The sequence below is a fragment of the Rhinoderma darwinii genome, chromosome 1 (genome assembly GCF_050947455.1).
Source record: "Rhinoderma darwinii isolate aRhiDar2 chromosome 1, aRhiDar2.hap1, whole genome shotgun sequence".
NCBI classification, from domain to species: Eukaryota; Metazoa; Chordata; class Amphibia; order Anura; family Rhinodermatidae; genus Rhinoderma; species Rhinoderma darwinii.
In genome coordinates, this window is record NC_134687.1 from 621,699,215 (window position 1) to 621,724,169 (window position 24,955).

The 24,955-nt window shown below is 42.5% G+C and overlaps 1 protein-coding gene across 4 annotated transcripts in view; it reads left to right on the forward strand.

The window, feature by feature from the left end:
- The window catches only part of WDR70 (WD repeat domain 70), a 291,197-nt gene that overhangs the window by 221,285 nt on the left and 44,957 nt on the right, over positions 1-24,955 (forward strand). For all 4 annotated transcript variants that reach the window (XM_075842124.1, XM_075842132.1, XM_075842147.1 and 1 more), the window contains exon 14: positions 22,274-22,374. In XM_075842124.1, the coding sequence (XP_075698239.1) occupies positions 22,274-22,374 (101 nt within the window). The remainder of the gene's footprint in view (positions 1-22,273; positions 22,375-24,955) is intronic.

The following is a 24,955-nucleotide window of genomic DNA, read 5'->3' on the forward strand; positions in this document are numbered from 1 at the left end:
ATAGACTCTATTGAAAACAGCTGAAAAAACGTGAGTTGCTCAAAAAACGTCTGAAAATCAGGTGCTGTTTTCCCTTGAAAACAGCTCCATATTTTCAGACGTTTTTAGCTCAGCGTGTGAACATACCCTCAATGTCCAAAATGGGCTGGTCACTAAAGGGTTAAATGTATTTAAATAGTGTAGCAGTTGAGAACTACTTTTACATGTGACCATCTAATCTCTGCTGTATTCGTATTCTACCACAAGTCCACTTTGGACAATACCTTAGAGTCCTCCAGTGATCACCTATGATTTGCGGGGAAACTAGCAAATGTTCAATTCCACTGCAGCGCCGCCACAGGTGAAATGAAGCATTACACAATTTCTATTGAAATGATTGTGTTGTCTTTGTAATGCTGGGTCCTCCACAGTAAGAGTGTCCTTGTAACTTTGTACCACAACCTTCTCAGACCTGACGTCGGAGCGGATGGCCGGCTCTGCGCCCGGGTCTAGCTCCTTTCAGTTTTTCGTACTGTATTTCACTAGGTGCGCTTCCTTGTTGGCCGAGGAGTCTTCAGAAAGCAGAGCTTTTCAACATGTATTCCATATTTAGCTGTTTGTGAAAGCCTCGCCGGCTATTTCCCTTCACTTCCTTTCCCTGAAATGTAATCCGTTTTTTTGGAGTTGGACTCGTGCCAGACCAGGAGGAATGTACATACACGAATGAGTGGAAGGTGCACGTTGGAGCTGCTCGCTTTGATGATCTGCCACTTGTTAGCCGCTTCTAAAATGTCCTGCCAAGTGAGGTTGAGCCCTGCTTGATGCCTCATCGCAGTCATTCCATCTCGTATTCTAACCTCTGCTCCCGGCCTGACATGCCTGTGGGGAAAACAAAACCTCCGCGTATTTACATTCACTGTGCTCCTTCTAATAATAAGTAACGGGCCGAGTGTTGGATATACTGTATGCACCGTCTCTGTTCACCCCGTTATTGTACTGGAAGAGGTACCGGACACTCGTCTTCGGAGCAGTGTACGTCTCGGTTCGGCTCTTCTAAGAGGCCAATGCAGTAATCTCCAGGAGTCACTTGAGCACCCAATGTGCAGACATGTAATAGCATCAAGGCGCGCGTCCACATACCACCCTCAGCGTAGGTTTCAGGACTGCTCTGGGGGTAAGAACCCAGTGAATCACCGACACCGTATTGCATCCTTATTTACAGGCTGCATCATGTTCCCCAAATGGTTTGTGCACTAAGCTGAAGTCTCTTGTTTCACAAATATTTCGTGCATTGAAAGCACAAACCCGTCTTCTATATCAAAGTGACCTTGAAATGGAAAACTCGGAGTTAAAATCTGAACGGGTCATCATGAGTTAACCGCCTCCAACTCAATGACATAGTGAATGAGAACGCTCACTGACCGCATGCTGATGTGTGTGGCCATTTGGCTTTTACCCCTTGTAGTCACAGCCATTTTTCGTTTTTTTGACATGTTCGGTTTTTCATTCCCCGCCTTTTTAATTGTTTCGTTGATTGAGCGATGTGATTGGGCTTATTTTTTGCGGGATGAGCTGTAGTTTTTATTGATACAAATTTTTCGTACATACAACTTTTTGATTACTTTTTATTCGTTTTTTTTTTTATCGCAAAGGTGACCAAAAGACAGCAATTCTGACATTTTACTTCTTTTTTTTTTTTTGTACGCGGCGTTCACCATACCAGTTAAATAATGTTATATTGTAAAATTTTTGCGTTTTATGGATGCGCCAATATCTGTTATTTTTATTTATTCATTAAGGCTTTTTTTTTTTAATTTTAAATTACTTTATTAAAATATAATTTATTAAACTTTTTTACACTTTAATTAGTCCCCCCTAGGGCAGTAGTCCCAATCACTGGGCCGCGGACCAATAACAGTCCACACAGTAAGGCCTTATTCACACAAACGTGTCAGTTTTGCGCGCTCAAAAAACGCTGCGTTTTGCGCACACAAAAGTTCCGTGTGGCATCAGTGCCTGCGCGAAAAATGGCCAAGTATAGGACATGTCGTGAGTTTTACGAAAATCACGGACTGTCTGAACGGCCCCATTCACTAACATAGGTCCATGTGACGCGCGTACTTTTAACGCGCGTAGCACGGATGTAATACACGTTCGTGTGAATAAGGCCTAAGATTAAGGCTGAGTTCACACGGGGGCGGATACGCTGCGTAAAGTTACACTGCGTATCCGCCCCGGTGGCCACAGGGAATTCCGGGCAAAAACCTGCACAAAACTGTGGTGCACTTTTTTGCCCAGAATGTCCGCTGCGGAAAACTGCAGCGTTCAGCCGGCCTCCGGAGTATGACGTTTTATCCCAGGAGACAGCTGCAGCCTGTGATTGGCTGCAGCGGTCACATGGGATAAAACGTCACCCCAGGAGGAAGAAACACAGACTTCTGGGTAAGTCTAAAAAAAATGTTTCCCCTGCGTTGCATTTTTTTGTGGTGGAATTGCTGCGATTCTGCCGCAATAAAGGCAACAGCTGTTATTTGTTGTGTGATTTACCTCCCCATTGAATTCAATCGGGGAAACCCGCAACAAATAAGCATCGTTTACGCAAATACAACTGACTCCATTTCTGAGCGTTTTTTCCGCTCACTATTTACACAGTGTGTGGATGAGATCTGTTCTATCTTATCTACTCTGCTGCTACTGTATTATGCTGCGGATTTTCCGCAACAAATACCGCTGCGGAAAATCCACAGTGCGAACTGACCCTAAAAAAGTTATTATTTTATTTCCATTTAATTGCATCAGTAGGGTGTTTTGTTATGCGTGTGATGCGTTGATTTACTGCCTCTGATCAAGCCCTGCAAGAGCACAAAGATGGCAGACCTGGGGGCCTTCATTACGCCCCCGGGCTGCCATGAATGTATCGTCAACCCGCGATCGCGTCTCTGGGGTGCGGGGCTGTCTGAGGAGGCGCCCCTTCTTTCTAATGGCTTAGATGCCGCCGTCGTTATCCACTGCGGCATCTAAGTGGTTAAATACAAGGCTGACACCCACAGCGTATGGAGCGGGATCAGCCCGTGAGCCCGCTCCATTTTTCAACCCCCATACCATGACGTACAGTGTCGTCATTGCGGTTAAAGGGATTGTCCAGTTTAGTATAATGCATAGTTCTGCAACTTTCTAATATACTTCGTGTCTCATTTCCTCACCCTTTTGAATATTTCTTCTTGCTGTCAGTGAATGGTAAAACCTTGTTGATCTCTAGTGTCTAAGAACCTCAACAGATCTCTTCCGGATTTATGTGAATAAAGCTTAAACGCTGTATAAATGAAAAGTTCTACAACTTTCTAATAAACTTTGTGTTTCAATTCCTCACCATTTTTAAGATTTCTGTTTGCTGTCAGTGAATGGGAACATTCTTGTTTACATTCAGAGACAGCAAACCTGTACATAGCTAGTCCTGCTCTCAGCTGAGATGTGGTTACAATTGTCTCCAGTCTAGACAATGCTCTGTAATATAAACAGCCTGGACTCCAGACTGATACATTGTAGCAAACTACCTGAGAGACGTGTACAGCCGCTGATGTGTTTATATCACAGAGCATTGTCTAGACTGGATACAACAAACCCTCAGCTGAGAGCAGGACTAGACATGTACAGGTTTACTGCCTCTGAATAAAATTCATATTAATAATCTGTTCACGATCATGTGATGGACACACAGCAGCAAGGGTCGCTACAGAACAGTTACCAAATGTCTTATAACGAGCCGTTCACCTGTGTGTCCATCACATGGACCCTGGAAGTAAACATTACTATTATATGGCAGCAATCAGAGATCTTGGAACCCATTAGGAATTGATACAGAAGGTAAATTGGAAAATGGTATCACTTTTTTATTATTATACAATGAATAACATTTATCTGCTGAAACAAGAATACGCCTTTCAAGGAATTGTCCTCTTTAGAACCCCCCAAATCTAGCAACCGCCATTCATTTCTGCATAGGAAACAATTAATTTAAGAAGATTTTCTGAGTTAATCAGGTGTAAAAAAAATTATTAAATCCCCCTCACTGAGTTATGACAAGTACAGGGCTGGAGTAGGCGGAGCATGACACCGATCACCTCACAGACTGGTTATGCATGCGACCTTGTCTTGCTCTTCTTATACATATTTCAGTAATGAAAAATTACCAAATTGCAATATTACTACGTAGACATAATACATTGCCATGATGTGACGAAAATGCAGCAGAAATGTAGAGACAGCACCAGGATAATAAGGACTTTTCTGGAAATCGTCTTGTACTCTGCTCATTGATCCCTATCCTGCATAATTGAGATCCTGCCACGTGACCACCGCATCATGTCTCAGGATAATAAGGACTTTTCTGGCAACCGTCTTGTACTCCGCTCATTGATCCCTATCCTGCATAATTGAGATCCTGCCACGTGACCACCGCATCATGTCTCAGGATAATAAGGACTTTTCTGGAAATCGTCTTGTACTCTGCTCATTGATCCCTATCATGCATAATTGAGATCCTGCCACGTGACCACCGCATCATGATGTCTCAGGATAATAAGGACTTTTCTGGCAATCGTCTTGTACTCCGCTCATTGATCCCTATCCTGCATAATTGAGATCCTGCCACGTGACCACCGCATCATGTCTCAGGATAATAAGGACTTTTCTGGAAATCGTCTTGTACTCTGCTCATTGATCCCTATCATGCATAATTGAGATCCTGCCACGTGACCACCGCATCATGATGTCTCAGGATAATAAGGACTTTTCTGGAAATCGTCTTGTACTCCGCTCATTGATCCCTATCATGCATAATTGAGATCCTGCCACGTGACCACCGCATCATGATGTCTCAGGATAATAAGGACTTTTCTGGGAATCGTCTTGTACTCCGCTCATTGATCCCTATCCTGCATAATTGAGATCCTGCCACGTGACCACCGCATCATGTCTCAGGATAATAAGGACTTTTCTGGAAATCGTCTTGTACTCTGCTCATTGATCCCTATCATGCATAATTGAGATCCTGCCACGTGACCACCGCATCATGATGTCTCAGGATAATAAGGACTTTTCTGGCAATCGTCTTGTACTCCGCTCATTGATCCCTATCCTGCATAATTGAGATCCTGACACGTGACCACCGCATCATAATGTCTCAGGATAATAAGGACTTTTCTGGGAATCGTCTTGTACTCCGCTCATTGATCCCTATCATGCATAATTGAGATCCTGCCACGTGACTACCGCATCATGATGTCTCAGGATAATAAGGACTTTTCTGGAAATCGTCTTGTACTCCGCTCATTGATCCCTATCATCCATAATTGAGGTCCTGCCACGTGACCACCGCATCATTATGTCTCAGGATAATAAGGATTATCTGGAAATCGTCTTGTACTCTGCTCATTGATCCCTATCCTGCATAATTGAGATCCTGTCACGTGACCACCGCATCATGATGTCTCAGGATAATAAGGACTTATCTGGAAATCGTCTTGTACTCCGCTCATTGATCCCTATCCTGTATAATTGAGATCCTGCCACGTGACCACCGCATCATGATGTCTCAGGATAATAAGGACTTATCTGGAAATCATCTTGTACTCAGCTCATTGATCCCTATCATGCATAATTGAGATCCTGCCACGTGACCACCGCATCATGATGTCTCAGGATAATAAGGACTTATCTGGAAATCATCTTGTACTCAGCTCATTGATCCCTATCCTGTATAATTGAGATCCTGCCACGTGACCACCGCATCATGATGTCTCAGGATAATAAGGACTTATCTGGAAATCGTCTTGTACTCCGCTCATTGATCCCTATCCTGTATAATTGAGATCCTGCCACGTGACCACCGCATCATGATGTCTCAGGATAATAAGGACTTATCTGGAAATCGTCTTGTACTCCGCTCATTGATCCCTATCATGCATAATTGAGATCCTGCCACGTGACCACCGCATCATGATGTCTCAGGATAATAAGGACTTATCTGGAAATCGTCTTGTACTCCGCTCATTGATCCCTATCATGCATAATTGAGATCCTGCCACGTGACCACCGCATCATGATGTCTCAGGATAATAAGGACTTATCTGGAAATCATCTTGTACTCAGCTCATTGATCCCTATCCTGTATAATTGAGATCCTGCCACGTGACCACCGCATCATGATGTCTCAGGATAATAAGGACTTATCTGGAAATCATCTTGTACTCCGCTCATTGATCCCTATCATGCATAATTGAGATCCTGCCACGTGACCACCGCATCATGATGTCTCAGGATAATAAGGACTTATCTGGAAATCATCTTGTACTCAGCTCATTGATCCCTATCCTGTATAATTGAGATCCTGCCACGTGACCACCGCATCATGATGTCTCAGGATAATAAGGACTTATCTGGAAATCATCTTGTACTCAGCTCATTGATCCCTATCCTGTATAATTGAGATCCTGACACGTGGCCACCGCGCGCTCTCTTCTGTTCTGACGCTATTACAGGTTTACTGTACGCTGGATTTCAGTTATTTTTGGCCTTGCAAATAGTTTCCATGTGTTCCATATTATGTAGGAGCAGCAGTGCTCTGCAGCTTGTCTTGCCTAATGAACTGAAATAGACATCATGTCTGCTCTCCCCGCTCTGAGGAATGAACGCGCAGTGCAGCAGCCTGCGGTGCTCAGTCCTGGAATACAAGAGGACCCGCTACGGAGATTGTAGCTTCTCATCACTATTATTTCTACATACGTCTGGCTGTCAAAATCCCATTAAAAACGGCAATTCTGCCGTCTGTGGTTTCCAAACTTTATGCAGATTAGAACTTTAGTATGGGCAGCCATTTTTATTTAAAGGGATTCTCCAAATAATTAAAGGGGTATTCCAGTTTCAGCAAATAAAGCATATTCTTCGTATAGTAATAGTTATGCATTTTTGCTATATACTTTTGTTTTTCTATTCCTCTATTCTTGCTGGCATTCAATAGAAACCTGCACTGATAGAAATCTGACCCGGTCATGTGATGATCACACAGGTGCAGGGTTCGTTACAAGTCAGATCTGTGATAACTGTAGCTGTAATTAGTCCTGCAGTAGTACAATACAATATATGTCAATGGGGTTTTCAAGTACTCATTGACACGCAGAGGAAAAATTTGCAGCACGCCTTCTATGACGTGGATTTGAAATCCGTGACATACGCACAATTTGATGCAGATCCACCGTGGTTTCACAGCAATAGCGCAACAGATTTTTTTCTGGTAGCGTCTGAATTTACCCTTATATTGTAAGTTAATAATCTGTTTTAATTGATAGAATGATTTTTAGAAGGGTGATGGCGGAAGCCCCTCAGTTGGTACAGGTCCCAGGGCAATTGCCCCATTTGCCCTCCCTGTAATCTGGCCCTGTCAGAGAAGTCATAAAAAATAAGTTCTCCTTAAAGGGGTTCTCTTATGAAGACAAAATCCGCCGAGCCAGCCACACATTTCCCCTGCAGCGACCCCTGCAGGGGAAATGTAGCATTTTTTATTTTTTTTTCGTTTACTATACATTGGAAATGTATAGTCAACTTACCTGCTGCCCCACTCCTGAATGATCTGCCTGCGATCCGGTTCTCCGTTTCCCGCTCTCCAAGATGGCCGCCGCTACCTCAGACTTTCCTATGGTAGGCTTCTTTGGAAGTCTTAGACAGACACCCACTGCCTTCACTTTCTTCTCCAGTGTGCCCAGCAGCGCTGATGTCATCAGAGGGCAGTGGAGAGGATGGGGCCCGTCTCAGATTTCCCAAAAAGCCTTCCATAGCAAAGTCTGAGGACATATTGGAGTGTGGAACACGGAGAACCGAAACCCAGAAATGGAGGCCGCAACATTCAGGAGCAGGGCTGCAGGTAAGTTGACTATACATTTTCAATGTATATATAAAAAAAAAAATTGGGACTGGAGGGTTACTTTAGAGAGTTGCTCTATTCTGGCACATAGTGGGGCTTCCCAAGCAAGGGAATGACTTCTATATGCCCTAATAGGACATATGGACAGGTGTTGTCCTGGTGAGACAAGAATTAGAAAAACATGGCGGTTTTACCCCAGAAACAGCGCCGCACCTGTCCACAGGTTCTGTCTGGTATTACAGCTCAGTGTCATTAAGGTGAATGTGGTGTGTGGCAATTATTATTAATTTTTTTTCGATTTTCTGTACAACCCCTTTAATAATCCTCGTAATACACATGTAACAAGCACAGGTAACCTTATTGCAGTGCTCTAAAAATAAAATGAAGATACATCATATTAATAATAGACAAAAATAGCGAACATTACTGCTCTGAAAATTCATAATCAAAACAAACGCCATTATCTGAGCCGTGACAGTGTCGGCGTCCTGTCAAGATGCTCTATACGTTATGTGTCAACATAACCGTGCACTATGGCTGGTCTCGCACTTACCATTGCTACAGCGGAGACAGAATCCGCCGTTCAGCGCTTATATTCCATTAGCTCAGGCTTGTCAAAGTGAATAGCAAATTTCCTTGCACAAATAGTAGATGTGACCTTGACCACATATGAAATTATCATGTTTTTTTATGCTATTTTTGCCGCCTATTATTGACCTAGCGCAATTGCTTCTTTAACCCTTCACATTTTTGTAGGATTTCCTGACGGGTAACTTGATATATTAGCATTTAGGATCTTAACCGCTCCATTCAGTGGTGCCATCTACTAACACAGTGGATGTGTATAGCAGGTAGGGCAAAATTTGCATATTTAACCTTCATTTTCACCACAAGTTATGGGTTCGGGCCCATATTTATAATTGTTGCCTGGAGCTAAAAGGATCTTGGACTCTGTGGAGTGTGTGTTTCTTTTTATTTGCTCAGTACTGATGGCTTTACTTGAATTATGACATGTTAGCCAACCATACGTATGACATACCTTGGTAGGAACTCTGTTGTATTATTTATCCTCTATTCTGCGGGTGGTAATACTTTATGTTGCCTAGCAACCACTTGTCTCCCTATCCGGGTGACTACCATTTCAGTATATATAGCTAAAGTGGTTACAGGAAGTTCTAATGTATCTGCAACACAATCTCGCGCCCGATCCTGCTATATAGACTTGCTAATGGGAGAGTGGTGGGGGATGGCGGAGGAGAGCTGCCCAGCAAACACACGTTCCCATGCATGGCGTCTTAAAGGAACACTCCTACTTTTTTTTTATAAATATATATATATATATATATATATATATATATATCTGGGCATGTACCACGGTGTAAATACTAATAAACACAGTAGAGTTTTCACATAAAACATATGGCTAAGCGGTGTCATACAACATTTCTGTTCCCTTTTAGCTTTCTTTTTGTCAATGTTATAGGAACGCCATGTTTGTCTCATGTATGTAATATTCGTCTCAGTAATACGATGTCAGTTGGTAGAAGGAAAACAATGTGTTTCGTTCTTTTCTTTTTTTTTTATATTATATCTATACATTTTTGTTTTTAAAAACTTCCCTGGGTGCGGCCATGTTGGAGACAAACCTTTTCTTCCTGTATTGGATGTACAGAGGCGGCCATATTGGAGACACAGCATTCCTGTATTATCTGTATAGACAGTGCAGCAGGGTGTATGTGCTTTATAGCAGGTAAAGTGATGAGAGTGAATAGACAGAGACCTTTTATAGATTATTACAGCCTCCGTAAGTAATGTTGTACAGTCCGTCCTCCAGAGACCCGGCAATGAAAGGGCAGCCGCATACAGAGCCTCGTCTATGTGAATAGTGTTACTATCCTGCATTTTCTAGGCCTCCAGCAGTACAATAGAGCTGTCATTAAACCCCCGTCCTCTAATGATAATGAGATGACTCTGCTCATACTTTACCAGTCTATACAGCAAAGCTGACATGTGAGCTGCAGAAAACATAAATTGTCAGCCTATTGTGTCTGCTCTAGTGGCCAAACTGCAATATCTCAAGATTTTATTTTTGTATGGACATATCTAGAAAATACATAAAAAAGAAAAACACCACCAAAATTTAAAGAACTGAAAAAGATATATAATAAAAACCTGCTGTACATAATGTCCTTCTCTGAAGTTAAATTCCTTTATAAAAATAAACTGACATTACAAAGGGCAATTTCCAGCCTATACCATCAAATTAGTGAAGAGAATATTGACAGTAGTACCTGTGAAGAGTGAAGTTTCAGCTTGCAGCCATCTTTCCTAATCTATTATAGAAATGCTCTCCCTACTCAAAAATAAGCATTTTAAAAAAGAAATGTAAAAAAACTCCATGCTCCTGCACTGGAGTCATGTGGCCATCTTTCTGTCTGGTACTGGTGTTGTGTTTGAGCCCTTCCTCAGATATGAGAGTTATGCCTCATGCACACGACGGTGTGTGTCACGTTGGGTACGTGGACCCACTGGACCGTACTGCCTTGACGGTATGGCAGCTGGCCAACAGGACACAGGTCACAGTCTATAGTTCGTATAGTTTACATGTGGTAGCTCAGACAGTCGCAAGACCGGCTCGGCTGGGAGTAAGCAGCGGGCAGGCACCAGGCAGGCACCAGGCATGATGTAGCAGGACAGGCAGGGTATACATCACCGCTCGACTTCAGCTCAACACGGTACTTGACCAGGATAGCACGGGGCACAGGTTACAGGTAGCAGGAACTGGAAAATACTTAGGAGACTATTTGCTTAGACAGACTAGGGTAACGACAACAAGGCTCAGGCAAGGTGGGAAGGGGCTGAGCCCCTCTTAGGCTGGGTTCACACGACCTATTTTCAGACGTAAACGAGGCGTTTTATGCCTCACTTTACGTCTGAAAATAAGGCTACAATACGTCGGCAAACATCTGCCCATTCATTTGAATGGGTTTGCCGACGTACTGTGCAGACAACCTGTCATTTACGCGTCGTCGTTTGACAGCTGTCAAACGACGACGCGTAAAAATACAGCCTCGTCAAAAGAAGTGCAGGACACTTATATACATTATGTGCAGGACACTTCTTTCAGACGTCATTTGAGCCGTTCTTCATTGAACTCAATGAAGCACAGCTCAAAATTTACGGCTGTCAGAGAAGCCTCGCAAAATGCAAGGAGGAGGAATTATGGCTGAAACGAGGCAGCTGTTTTCTCCTGAAAACAGTCTGTCTTTTCAGACGTAAAAGCCTGCTACCGTGTGCACATACCCTTATAGTCCAGGGGCTCATGGGCTAATTTTAACTAATTTCAGGACCCAGCCGGGAGAAGCGGAAGTCAGTTCCATGGCTGCGGGCATCAGGAGGTGAGTGAGCCTGACCCCCGCGGCCATGGGCATGACAGTGTGCGTCGGCTGGTTCCCGTCAGTGAGCCGTGGAAACATAGGACATGTCCTATCTTTCCACGGATCGGAGAATCGGGTCCGTTTTCACGGACCCGATTCACCCGCTAAAGTGAATGGGCCGAGTAGCACATTGGTCGTGTGCAACTTTCATTACGGTCTACACCGGAATGTGGATATCCAGCAGTCTACTTTGCCAGAATCTGTCGCCACTCAGTAGCCCAAATGTATAAGGGTATGTTCACACACAGCATGCCCTATATGTTGTCGAGTTTTGCTGTGGATTTCATTTCATTGCAAAGGTTGAAATTCTGCTGCAAAATATGACACATGAACTTACCTTTAGGGTCCGTTCACACAGTTTTCTGGCGTTGATTTTGACGCAGGAACGGCGTTGCAATTAGCACTGGAAAGCAGCTGAAATCGACCCCCCCCCCCCCACAATTGATTTCAATGGGAAGCAGATGCAGGTTTTTTTTCCCAGGTGTCTTTTAGCCAATCATGGGGAAAAAAAGCGACATGTCCTTTCTTGCCGTGGTTTCCGCCTCTGAACTCCCATTGAAATCAATGGGAGGCAGACAATACCTGGGACGCTCGTTTTTCGCTATGTTATTTGCTCGCGGTCCTTGCATTAGCTTCAACGGTTGCGGGTGAAAAACGCAGCGAAAAAATGGGAAAAATACATGCAGACAGTTCAAAATTTCTGAAGGAATTCTGAGGCAGATATTTTCTGACTGCAAAAAAAGTCTGTGTACATAGCCTTAAGGTTTCTGCCCTTAACCCCTTAAAGACCGGCGTATAGTGTTTTTATATGTATCATTTATCCTGATCTTGGAGGTGTAGTTTATTTTTTTTAACCAGAAATATAGTATAAAACACAAGTGCCCCTTTTTCAATTGCGCACTAAAAGGTCTTCATTTAGTTTTTTACACCATGGTATTAATGTATGGGTAATGGACTTGAAGTCCAATAAATAATGGTAAAAAAAACATTGTGTTCTACAAACTAAACACTCTAAAGTCTATTTCTAGCGGTTCAATTTCCGTTTTAACCCTTCACACTTTACAGAATTTGTCCAAACTTGGGCCAAAAAAATGTAAATTGCTTTTTCAGGATAAATGAAAAAATATATTTCAATACATTTGTATGATACAATTACTTTTATTTCCAAACTGTTACATTTTAGATGATGAAAAATCCAAATTTTTCTTTTTTTTTCTGTCTTTCCACGGCTATAAAAAAAGTAACAAAAATGTTACCTATACATATATACCACATAAAGGAAGCACTACATGTCCCAAGAAATGCAAAATTCACATCGATACATAAAACACATACAGAGTTATACTGCGTTACATGTGTGAATAGCAAAACTTCGAAAATTGCTCTGGTCACTAAGGTTTAAAACACCTTCGGTATTAACCCCTTCCCTCTTTAGCCACTTTTGACCTTCCTGACAGAGCCTCATTTTCAAATCTGACATGTTTCACTTTATGTGGTAATAACGTCGGAATGCTTTCACCTATCCAAGTGATTCTGAGATTGTTTTCTCGTGACACATTGCACTTTAAGTTACTGGCAAAATTTGCTCGATATGTTCAGTATTTGACTGTGAAAAACACCAAAATTTAGCGAAAAATTTCAAAAATGAGCATTTTTCTCAATTTAAATGCATCTGCTTGTAAGACAGGTAGTTATACCACACAAAATTGTTGCTAATTAACATCCCCCATATGTCTACATTAGACTGGCATCGTTTTTTGAACATCCTTTTATTTTTCTAGGACATCACAAGGCTTAGAACTTTAGCAGCAATTTCTCACATTTACAAGAAAATTTCAAAAGGCTATTTTTACAGGGGCCAGTTCAGTTGTGAAGTGGCTTTGAGGGCCTTATATATTAGAAACCCCAAAAAGTCACCCCATTTTAGAATCTTCACCCCTCAAAGTATTCAAAACAGCATTTAGAAAGTTCCTTAACCCTTTAGACATTGCGCAGAAATTAAAGCAAAGTAGAGGTGAAATTTACAAATTTCATATTTTTTTGCAGAAGTAAATTTTTACTACTATTTTTTTTATAACACAGAAGGTTTTACCAGAGAAATGCAACTCAATATTTATTGCCCAGGTTCTGCAGTTTTAGGAGATATCCCACATGTAGCCCTAGTGTGCTACTGGACTGAAGCACCGGCCTCCGAAGCAAAGCAGCACCTAGTGGATTTTGGAGCCTAATTTTAATTCGAATATATTTTAGGCACCATGTCGGGTTTGAAGGGCTCTTGCGGTGCCCAAACAGTGAAAATCCCCCAAAAGTGACCCCATCTGGGAAACTACACACCTCAAGGAAATTATCTAGGGGTATAGTGAGCATTTTGACCGCACAGGTTTTTCACAGAAATTATTGGAAGTAGGCCGTGAAAATTAATATCTAAATTTTTTCAAAGAAAATGTAGGTTTAGCGATTTTTTTTTTTTCATTTCCACAAGGACTAAAGGAGAAAAAGCACTGCAAAATTTGTAAAGCAATTTCTCCCGAGTAAAACAATACCCCACATGTGGTAATAAACGGCTGTTTGGACACCCGGCAGGGCTTAGAAGGGAAAGAGCGCTATTTGGCTTTTGGAGCTCAAATTTAGCAGGAGGCCATGTCACATTTACAAAGCCCCTGAGGGGACAAAACAGTGGAAACCCCCCATAAGTGACCCCATTTTGGAAACTACACCCATTGAGGAAATTATCTAGGGGTATAGTGAGTGTTTTGACCCCACAGGTTTTTTGCATAAATTATTGGAAGTAGGCCCTGAAAATTACAATCTAAATTTTTTCAAAGAAAATGTAGGTTTAGCTAATTTTTTCTCATTTCCACAAGGACTGAAGGAGAAAAAGCACCGTAAAATTTGCAAAGAAATTTCTCCCGAATAAAACAATACCCCACATGTGGTAATAACCGGCTGTTTGAACACACGGCGGGGCTTAGAAGTAAAAGAGCACTATTTGGCTTTTGGAGATCACATTTAGCAGGAATGATTTGCGGAGGCCAGGTCTCATTTGCAAAGCCCCTAAGGGGACAAAACAATGAAAACGCCAAAAAAGTGACTCCATTTAGGAAACTACACCACTTGAGGAATTCATCTAGGGGTGTAGTGAGCGTTTTGACCCCACAGATGTTTCATAGAATTTATTAGAATTGGGCAGTGAAAATAAAAACAATCCTTTTTCTTCAATAAGACGTAGCTTTAGCGCAAATTTTTTCATTTTCTCAACAAAAAAAGGAAAAAAAGAACACAACATTTGTAAAGCAATTTCTCCCGAGTACGGCAATACCCTATATGTGGTCATAAACTGCTGTTTGGGCAAACGGCAGGGCTCAGAATGGAAGGACCGCCATTTGGAGTGCAGATGTTGCTGGATTGGTTTCTGGGCGCCTGTGGGCCCAAAACAGTTGAAACCCCCCAGAAGTGACCCAATTCGACCAGGCTCAGGAGTGAAAGAGTACCATGTCAAATTGAGGCCTAATTTGGCGATTTACAAAGTATTGGTTCACAACTGCAGAGGCTCAGATCTGAAATAATAAAAAGAAACCCCTGAGAAGTGACCCCATTATGGAAACTGCACCCCTCAAGGCATTTATTAAGGGGTGTAGTGAGCATTTTCACCCCACAGGCCTTTTCCATAAATGATTGCACTGCGGATAGTGCAAATTAAAAATTTATATTTTTCCCTAGATATGCCATTCAGTGGCAAATATGTCATGCCCAGCTTATGACGCTGGGGACACACACCCCAAAACTTGTTAAAAGGGTTCTCCCGGGTATGACGATGCCATATATGTGCAAGGAAACTGCTGTTTGGACACGCTGTAGGGTTCAGAGTGGAGGGAGCACCATTTGCCTTTTGCAGAGCGGATTTTGCTTGGTAGTAGATTTGTTTGAGTATTGCTGGTGTTTCCATTTATAATGTGGGGGTACATGTAAGCTGGGCAGAGTACATCAGGGGCATAGTCAGGTGGTATAATAATGGGGTAAAAAAATAAATAAAATAATCCATAGATGTGTGTTACGCTGTGACACAATCCTTTCTGCACAGGCCAGTGTCACACTGATATATGGCGTCCTTTCTTATGCCCCTTTTGGTCCACACTCCGTACCTTTGCAGTTTTGGGAATTTTGCTGGGAAAGTTGTTGTCCTGGTATAATACGGGCACCGTCGCTTCCAGCGGATATGTTTGGGCTGTCCCCTTCCTGGTTCCCTAATTTTAGGTCCTTGATAAATCGCCTCTTGAAACAGAAGAAATGTTCCCCTCGGGCACAACTGCATATTTTTTTATTTCCTGACTTATTGGAGCCTTAACTAATTTTATTTTTCATAGACGTAGTGGTATTGGGCTGTTTTTTTGCGGGACGAGCTGTAGTTATTATCGGTACAATTTTGGGGTACATGCAACTTTTTGATCACCTTTTATCCTATTTTTTGGGATGCCAGGTAAACAAAAAAACGCAATTATGGCACACCTTTTTTAGTTTTTTTTATACAGCGTTCACCATGCGTTATAAACTACATGTTCACGTTATTCTGCGGGTCCGTACGATTCCGGCGATACCTAATTTATAGCACTTTTTTATGTTTTACAACTTTTTGCACAATAAAATTACTTGTAAAAAGAATGTATTTTTTCTGTCGCCAAGTTGTGAGAACCATAACTTTTTAATTTTTTTGTCGATGGAGCTGTATGAGGGCTTGTTTTTTGCGGGACGAGCTATAGTTTTTATAGGTACCATTTTTGGATACGTGCTACTTTTTGATCACTTTTTATTCCAATATTTGTAGGGCAAAGTGACCAAAAAACTCTGGTAAAGTTTTTTACGGTATCTTTTTACGCTGTTCACCGCATGCAATAAATAATATAATATTTTGATACCTCAGGTCGTTCCGGTCGCGGCGATACCAAATACGTATGGTTTATTATTATTTTTCAATAATAAAGGACTTGATAAGTGTAAGAGGGGGATTGTGTTTTATTTTATTACTTGACACTTTATTGTTTTCAAACTTTTATTTTTTACACTTTTTTTGTACACTTTTTTATACTTTTTTTTACACTTTTTCTCAAGTCCCACTAGGGGACTTGAAGGTCCAACGGTCAGATTTTTTTTTTTCTAATACATTGCACTACCTACGTAGTGCAATGTATTAGATCTTTCAGTCATTCACTGACAGCAAGCCGAATAGGCTTCGCCTCCCGGCGGGGCCTAAATCGGCTTCCATAATGGCAGAGCAGGAGACCATTGTGTCTCCTGTTGCCATAGCAGCAGTCACCAGTCCCGATTGCCTGTCAGGGCTGGCGATCTGCTAGTAACCGCTACGATGCAGCAATCGCTTTCGATTGCTCCATCGAATGGGTTAATGGCAGGAATCGGAGCTAGCTCCGGTTCCTGCCGTTACAGGTGGATGTCTGCTGTAACATACAGCGGACTTCCACCGCTGATGACGCCGGCTCAGCTCCTGAGCCGGCGCCATCTTTCCGGCGGCTACGGATGCCAATCAGGCTCCGCCGCCGGGCGGATCTTGAACGGCTTCGGTGCTAGGCAGACTGGGAGGCCAGTATTAGGCCTCCGTTTGCCATTGCAGCCACCGGAACCCCCGGCAATTTCATTGCTGGGGTTCCGATGAGCTGCAAACACCTTAAGTGCAGCAGTCGTGTTTGAGCGCTGCACTTAAGGGGTTAATGGCGGGGATCTAAGCTAATTTCGGTCCCCGCCATTACAGCCGGATGTCAGCTGTCAGATACAGCTGAGATCCGGCGATTATGGCACCGACTCTGAGCCGGTGCCAAACATTTGGCGTAAGTATACATTTTGTGGGAAGCACTGGCTTTCCATGACGTATACTTACGACAAATGTCGGAAAGGGGTTAAGGGGTTAAAACCGCCCACAGTAAAAAAAACAAAAAACATTTGGGAAGTCTAAGGAACCGGGTCCCCTCCCATGACTAATTTTAGTGGAGTTATTAGTACAAAGAATGTGTCAAAGAATGATAGGTGTGAGTCTTGTTACATTGTATTAGATCGCTCTCTTGTAATGTGCCCGGCACTTGTGTCTTTTGGACATGATCAGGACACATTTTGAACCCATGTATCTAAACAAAAAAAAATTATATTCCACATGCGCAAGCAGAGATATTGAAAATGGTGAAGAATTAAAAGAAAATACAATGAATTATTAGTAAACTGGTCAGCATTTTTAGAGTTGGTCAGAAGAAATAAATGAGTGTTCCCCTGTAGTATCCAGGCTGGTAAATGTGCAGTAGTCCTCCTGGTTTAGCTGTAATGACACGGCCGGGCCGCTGCTGTCATCATGTTGTTCGCACGCTCACCATCTCCACAGCTGACAGGTCTCTTGTCTCCTTTCTGTGGCTGCTCAAGTGCAGCAGATGAGACGCACAATTCAAGCAACACATCACAAAGCAGCAGGGCAGATATGAAGCTTGGCGTTCTATAAAAGAGAATACTTTTTTCTACCATCCAAAAATAGTCTTACTTTTATACAGTTTTAATTTTAGTTTTTTTTTCTTATCGTAGTAGGCTGCCCATGTCCTGAATTTAGACGATCGTAAATACACATTTCAAGTTTCTGATTATTTTGCTCATTAAACTTTTTTAATTTTGAGTGGTTTCTGTTTCAGAAAAGTTGTTATTTGGTTTATTTTTTGTTTAGTGAATAATTATAAAATGTTCCAATATTATTCTTTCTGTATATATTCCTCACAGTTTTTAAGGTCTCTGCTTGTTGTCATTTAATTGTTCATCAATCAAGGCTGAGTGTTAACAAATTCACAGGTACTATCTGCAGGAGACAACACACAGGAGAGCTGACGGGTTCTCTATACTACAACACACAGGAGAGCTGACAGCTCCTCTATAATACACCACACAGGAGAGCTGACAGCTCCTCTATACTACACCACACAGGAGAGCTGACATATCCTCTATACTACACCACACAGGAGAGCTGACATATCCTCTATACTACACCACACAGGAGAACGGACAGATCCTCTATACTACACCATATAGGAGAACTGACAGCTCCTCTATACTACACCACACAGGAGAGCTGACAGATCCTCTATACTACACCACACAGGATAGCTGACAGCTGCTCTATAATACACCACACAGGAGAGCTGACAGATCCTCTATACTACACCACACAGGAGAGCTGACATGTCCTCTATACTACACCACACAGGAGAGCTGACAGATCCTCTATAATACACCACACAGGAGAGCTGACAGCTCCTCTATAATACACCACACAGGAGAGCTGACAGATCCTCTATACTACACCACACAGGAGAGCTGACATGTCCTCTATACTACACCACACAGGAGAGCTGACAGATCCTCTATACTACACCACACAGGAGAGCTGACAGCTCTTCTATAATACACCACACAGGAGAGCTGACAGATCCTCTATACTACACCACACAGGAGAGCTGACAGCTGCTCTATATTACACCACACAGGAGAGCTGACAGATTCTCTATACTACACCACACAGGAGAGCTGACAGCTCCTCTATACTACACCACACAGGAGAGCTGACAGATCCTCTGTCCTACACCACACAGGAGAGCTGACAGATCCTCTGTACTACACCACACAGGAGAGCTGACAGATCCTCTATACTACACCACACAGGAGAGCTGACATATCCTCTATACTACACCACACAGGAGAACGGACAGATCCTCTATACTACACCATATAGGAGAACTGACAGCTCCTCTATACTACACCACACAGGAGAGCTGACAGATCCTCTATACTACACCACACAGGATAGCTGACAGCTGCTCTATATTACACCACACAGGAGAGCTGACAGATTCTCTATACTACACCACACAGGAGAGCTGACAGATTCTCTATACTACACCACACAGGAGAACTGACAGATCCTCTATACTTCACCACACAGGGGATCTGACATGTCCTCTATACTACACCACACAGGAGAGCTGACAGATCCTCTATACTACACCACACAGGAGAGCTGACAGCTCCTCCATACTACAACACACAGGAGAACTGACAGATCCTCTATACTACACCACACAGGGGATCTGACATGTCCTCTATACTACACCACACAGGAGAGCTGACAGATCCTCTATACTACACCACACAGGAGAGCTGACAGATCCTCTATACTACAACACACAGGAGAGCTGACAGATCCTCTATACTACACCACACAGGAGAGCTGACAGATCCTCTATACTACACCACACAAGAGAGCTGACAGCTCCTCTATACTACAACACACAGGAGAGCTGACAGCTCCTCTATGCTACACCACACAGGAGAGCTGACAGCTCCTCTATACTACAACACACAGGAGAGCTGACAGATCCTCTATACTACAACACACATGAGAGCTGACAGATCCTCTATACTACACCACACAGGGGGTCTGACATGTCCTCTATACTACACCACACAGGAGAGCTGACAGATCCTCTATACTACACCACACAGGAGAGCTGACAGCTCCTCCATACTACAACACACAGGAGAGCTGACAGATCCTCTATACTACACCACACAGGAGAGCTGACAGATCCTCTATACTACAACACACAGGAGAGCTGACAGATCCTCCTATACTACACCACACAGGAGAGCTGACAGCTCCTCTATACTACATCACACAGGAGAGCTGACAGCTCCTCTATACGACATCACACAGGTGAGCTGACAGATCCTCTATACCACACCACACAGGAGAGCTGACAGATCCTCCATACTACACCACACAGGAGAGCTGACAGATCTTCTATACTACACCACACAGGGGAGCTGACAGATCCTCTATACTACACCACACAGGGGATCTGACATGTCCTCTATACTACACCACACAGGAGAGCTGACAGATCCTCCATACTACACCACACAGGAGTGCTGACAGATCCTCTATACTACACCACAAAGGAGAGCTGACAGATCCTCTTTAAAAACAAGCCATGGCTGCTGTTCGTAGAATAAACTCGAAACAGAATCATATTTATTTAAGTGGCTAAGAATTATTCCTGCTCTCTGTATAAAAACGGACCTTAGAAAGATCATAGTTATTCTTGGTGATTTAATGCAATGCAAAATAGAAAATGTTAAATTCCTTCCAAACATTGTTTCTATGTATATCCATCCATTCATCATAACCCGAGAGAGAAAGAGAGAGGTGATCTTTTAGTAATTAGACTTTCTCGGTGAGCTGCAAGAACATTGACTTCTCTTACCGGTTACATTCCCTTGTGTGTCCACGGTACAGAGTGCGTGATGTCTGAACGTACTGTACCGCACTGCATAAACTGTCTAGTTTCATTCTATTCACGCGCTTTTAAATGTTGAGGATATATCAAGTGCTAATTATATCCACATATCTTGTTCTTTGCATTCACTTTTGTAAAATCAGCATTCTAGAGAAATTATTTTTTTTATTACATTTTGTTACTCCAAATTCCCACAGGAAGTGAAAATGTAAATCCGTTCATATCGCAGTTCACACACTGTGTATGTGCCCTGGTGGCATGAGCGCTCCTTTATTCCCCAATGGGGTTCTAAAAATAGGTTTTCCAAATCAGACAGCCCCTTTTAACCTGTCAAGATATATTTTTTCTTGTGGTCGGCATAGGTTAAACTTCAGTCGTAAACATTAAAACTCCTGGAATTGTTTCCATAGTCCAGTCTTATGTGAAGGAACTTCCAACTCTTGATCATTGTAAGCTATTGAGACATTTTATGTCTTCTCGGGTACAATCGTAAATTGTGAATTTCGAGGCATGTAGCACTGTCGGTGTGAGGCATTGATGTATTCTAGGCAGTAAGTAGCCAATTAGGTTCTTCAATACCATGACCAACAATCTTCGAAAAGGTCAAACTCATAAAGTGGACTTTTGCCTCAAATTGTCTGTGAAGCCTGCATAACCATAAAAGAAGTTTCCCTCAAAACGAAGGTCAATCAATCTAGCCAGAGGAAATCATTGAGCCTTTATTACAACTTCAATCTATTCAATAATATTCTTTTGAAAGGTCCACAGACAACGTAGTCTAACCAGCAGATGGAGCAGACCGCTGACTGGTTTGGGGTGAAGAGTTTTCGTGGCTCGATCACTGAGGGAAGACAGAGATCTAGAGACCCTTGAATGGCACATCCTCCTAGCTTTGCAGTCAGATTCCTCGGTCCTGTATTGCTGCACACTTAGGAAGTGCCTTTTCGGGACTCTAAGGAAACTATGTAACAGTCCCTTAGGCAGATGTAATGGAAGCCATAAAAGTTGTTGTCTATGGGGGAAAAAATAACTAAGAAACAATTGTCTTTTTTAAAACTTGACATAAAAAGGAATACTCGGTGTATTCCAACCCCTGTTTTACGGTTGTATCTCCTCAATCATACAGGTCATAAAATTAAGTTTGGTTTGGGGCCTTATCTCCTGTACCCACCATTGCCGAGAGAAAGAGGTCACTTTTCTTAGCAGAATAAACATCTCCTTAGAGTTGAGTGGGAGCGTCAGAAACTGTCAAACTCCTTCACAGTGAATGAGGTTGTTGGAAACTTCCGAATGGGAGCGTTTGGCATTTTCCTACCCTACCATTCAGCTCTGAGTCCTCGTCCTGCTCTCCAGCTGAGAATGGAGACTTGGGGCTCCTTGTACTCTGCAATGGTGGAGGTTCCAGACTCCGTTAGACACCCCTTTTCAATTTTACTGCTGATCTTACATGTCCAGAGGAAATGGTCTATACTGTACGACATATTCCTGAAAATGTAATTGTCCATGCGTGATCTTTATACTAATTTATTTCTCATCTCTGTATTGCAGCGCACCATTTGTATTGATTTTATAAACCTGCTATAAGAAGATCTTTTTTTTTTTTGCAGAGCGTTGTCCGATGCTTGTGGCATCCCAAGTTGAATCAGATCATGGTGGGCACCGGTAATGGACTAGCCAAAGTATATTATGACCCATTCAAGAGCCAGAGGTAGGAAATATCTCATTTCTATGGCAGTCTCCTAATGTAATGTAATGGCAAAGAGCCGTCTCTTACGCCCTCTTCCCCCTGTCATTGGTCTAGTGAATAATAAATGCAGCATTTTTTTACTAGTTCTTTTTTTAACATAAAATGGGTTGCCCATTTAACACAACTGCTGTCCATAGCCCTATTAGGATTGCTTATTATTTAGAAAAAGGGGTGTCCAGATGGGCAACCCCTTTTAAATTTGCTTTGTCTTCCTATGCAATATTAAATTATTAGTCACCCTATAGCAGTGAAAGTCAACTTGACACACTTGAGGACCTCAGATTTGAACCTGTAAGGGACAGCACAAGTTGTATATTCGACTCTATTTAACTTTAAAGCATGAACGTCTTTGTTAAGATGAAACTAGGAAATTAAAGAAGAAGTTGCAGGAAATAAATGAGGTCATGGGGTTTCACTATATAGTATAATATAAGGACAAACATTTAAGAATATAAAGATAAGTAAGAAGAGAAAAAAGGAGGTAGAGAGAGAGAGGATTAAAAAAGGAAAGGGGGGCAAAAAAAACAAAACAACTGAAGGAGGCAGCAGCAACCAACCAAAAGGGAGGAGCATAAAGTTCTATAATCCTGCAGGGTAGTCCATTCAAGCTGGATAATGTGGGAAGGCTCGATATTCTGTGGACTGCTGGAATTCCATCCAATGGTCCTATGTTATACAGAATTTCTCATAGGTGTCATGAACGGAAATAGTCAAATTCTCCATGCGCGTGACGTCATTAATTTTGGAGAACCAAAGTGACCTACTGTAGAAGCCCGGTCAGTTTTTTCTCCACAGCAGAGGAATGCACGCCCGAGCTGATATCACCAAAAAGCGTAGAAGAGATGGTTTATAGGCATTGGAGGTAGTCTAGCAGTGATGGAGAAGGAACAGCGCTGAGCCCAAGTCCATGGTCCCTCCAGTAACAAGACATATCACCTGTTGTACATTCCTCCAGAAGGGGCAAAAAACTGTACAAGACCAGAATGTGTGATGAAAAGTGCCTTCAACCTTCCAACACCTCGAGTCAATTTCTGGCATGAGGCCATGTAATCTAGTAGGCACTTATGGAAAATTTGTGTACAAGAATGAATGCACGAAGCCTCTATTCTGGTGTGTGAAGGAAAATCTTAATTCTTCAGCATACCAAGACATTTTGGACAGTTGTATTCTTCCAACTTGTGGGAATAGTTTGGGGTTCGGCCCTTTTCTGTTCCTCATGACTGCGCCCTAGTGTACAAGGTCCATAGAGACATGGTTGGGGGAGTTTGGTGTGGAAGAACTTGACTGGCCACAGAGTCCTGACCTCGACCCCATCCAATACCTTTGGGATGAACTAGAGCAGAGATTGCGAGCCAGGCCCCCTACATCAGGGTCTGACCTCACAAATGCTCTTCTGGATGAATAGGCAAAAATTCCCACAGACACCCTAAAATCTTGTAGAAAGCCTTCGCAGAAGAGTGGAAGCTGTTTTATCTGCAAAGGTGGGGGGGGGACTCCATATTAATGTCTATGGTTTTAGAATGGGATGCAATGTGTAGGTGTCCCAATTAGGGATGTCACGATACCAGAATTTGGACTTCGATACCGATACTTCATTTAGTATTGCGATTTCGATACTTTGCCAACAGTAATAATAAAAAAAAAAGTTCTTCCATTTTCTGATGTGAGGCGCGAGGTATGATGATGAATTTAAACTCCACGTGCCTCACATTAATAGTAATTAACCCCATCATGTTTCTCAGTCATAATGGGTTAATATGTAAGGTACAGTGAAGGAAATAAATATTTGATCCCTTGCTGATTTTGTAAGTTTGCCCACTGTCAAAGTCATGAACAGTCTAGAATTTTTAGGCTAGGTTAATTTTACCAGTGAGAGATAGATTATATAAAAAAAAAAAAAGAAAATCACATTGTCAAAATTATATATATTTATTTGCATTGTGCACAGAGAAATAAGTATTTGATCCCTTTGGCAAACAAGACTTAATACTTGGTGGCAAAACCCTTGTTGGCAAGCACATCAGTCCGACGTTTTTTGTAGTTGATGATGAGGTTTGCACACATGTTAGATGGAATTTTGGCCCACTCCTCTTTGCAGATCATCTGTAAATCATTAAGATTTCAAGGCTGTCGCTTGGCAACTCGGATCTTCAATTCTCTCCATAAGTTTTTGATGGGATTAAGGTCTGGAGACTGGCTAGGCCACTCCATGACCTTAATGTGATTCTTTTTGAGCCACTCCTTTGTTGCCTTGGCTGTATGTTTTGGGTCATTGTCGTGCTGGAAGACCCAGCCACGAGCCATTTTTAATGTCCTGGTGGAGGGAAGGAGGTTGTCACTCAGGATTTGATGGTACATGCCTCCATCCATTCTCCCATTGATACGGTGAAGTAGTCCTGTGCCCTTAGCAGAGAAACACCCCCAAAACATAATGTTTCCACCTCCATGCTTGACAGTGGGGACGGTGTTCTTTGGGGCATAGGCAGAATTTCTCTTCCTCCAAACACGGCGAGTTGAGTTAATGCCAAAGAGCTAAATTTTA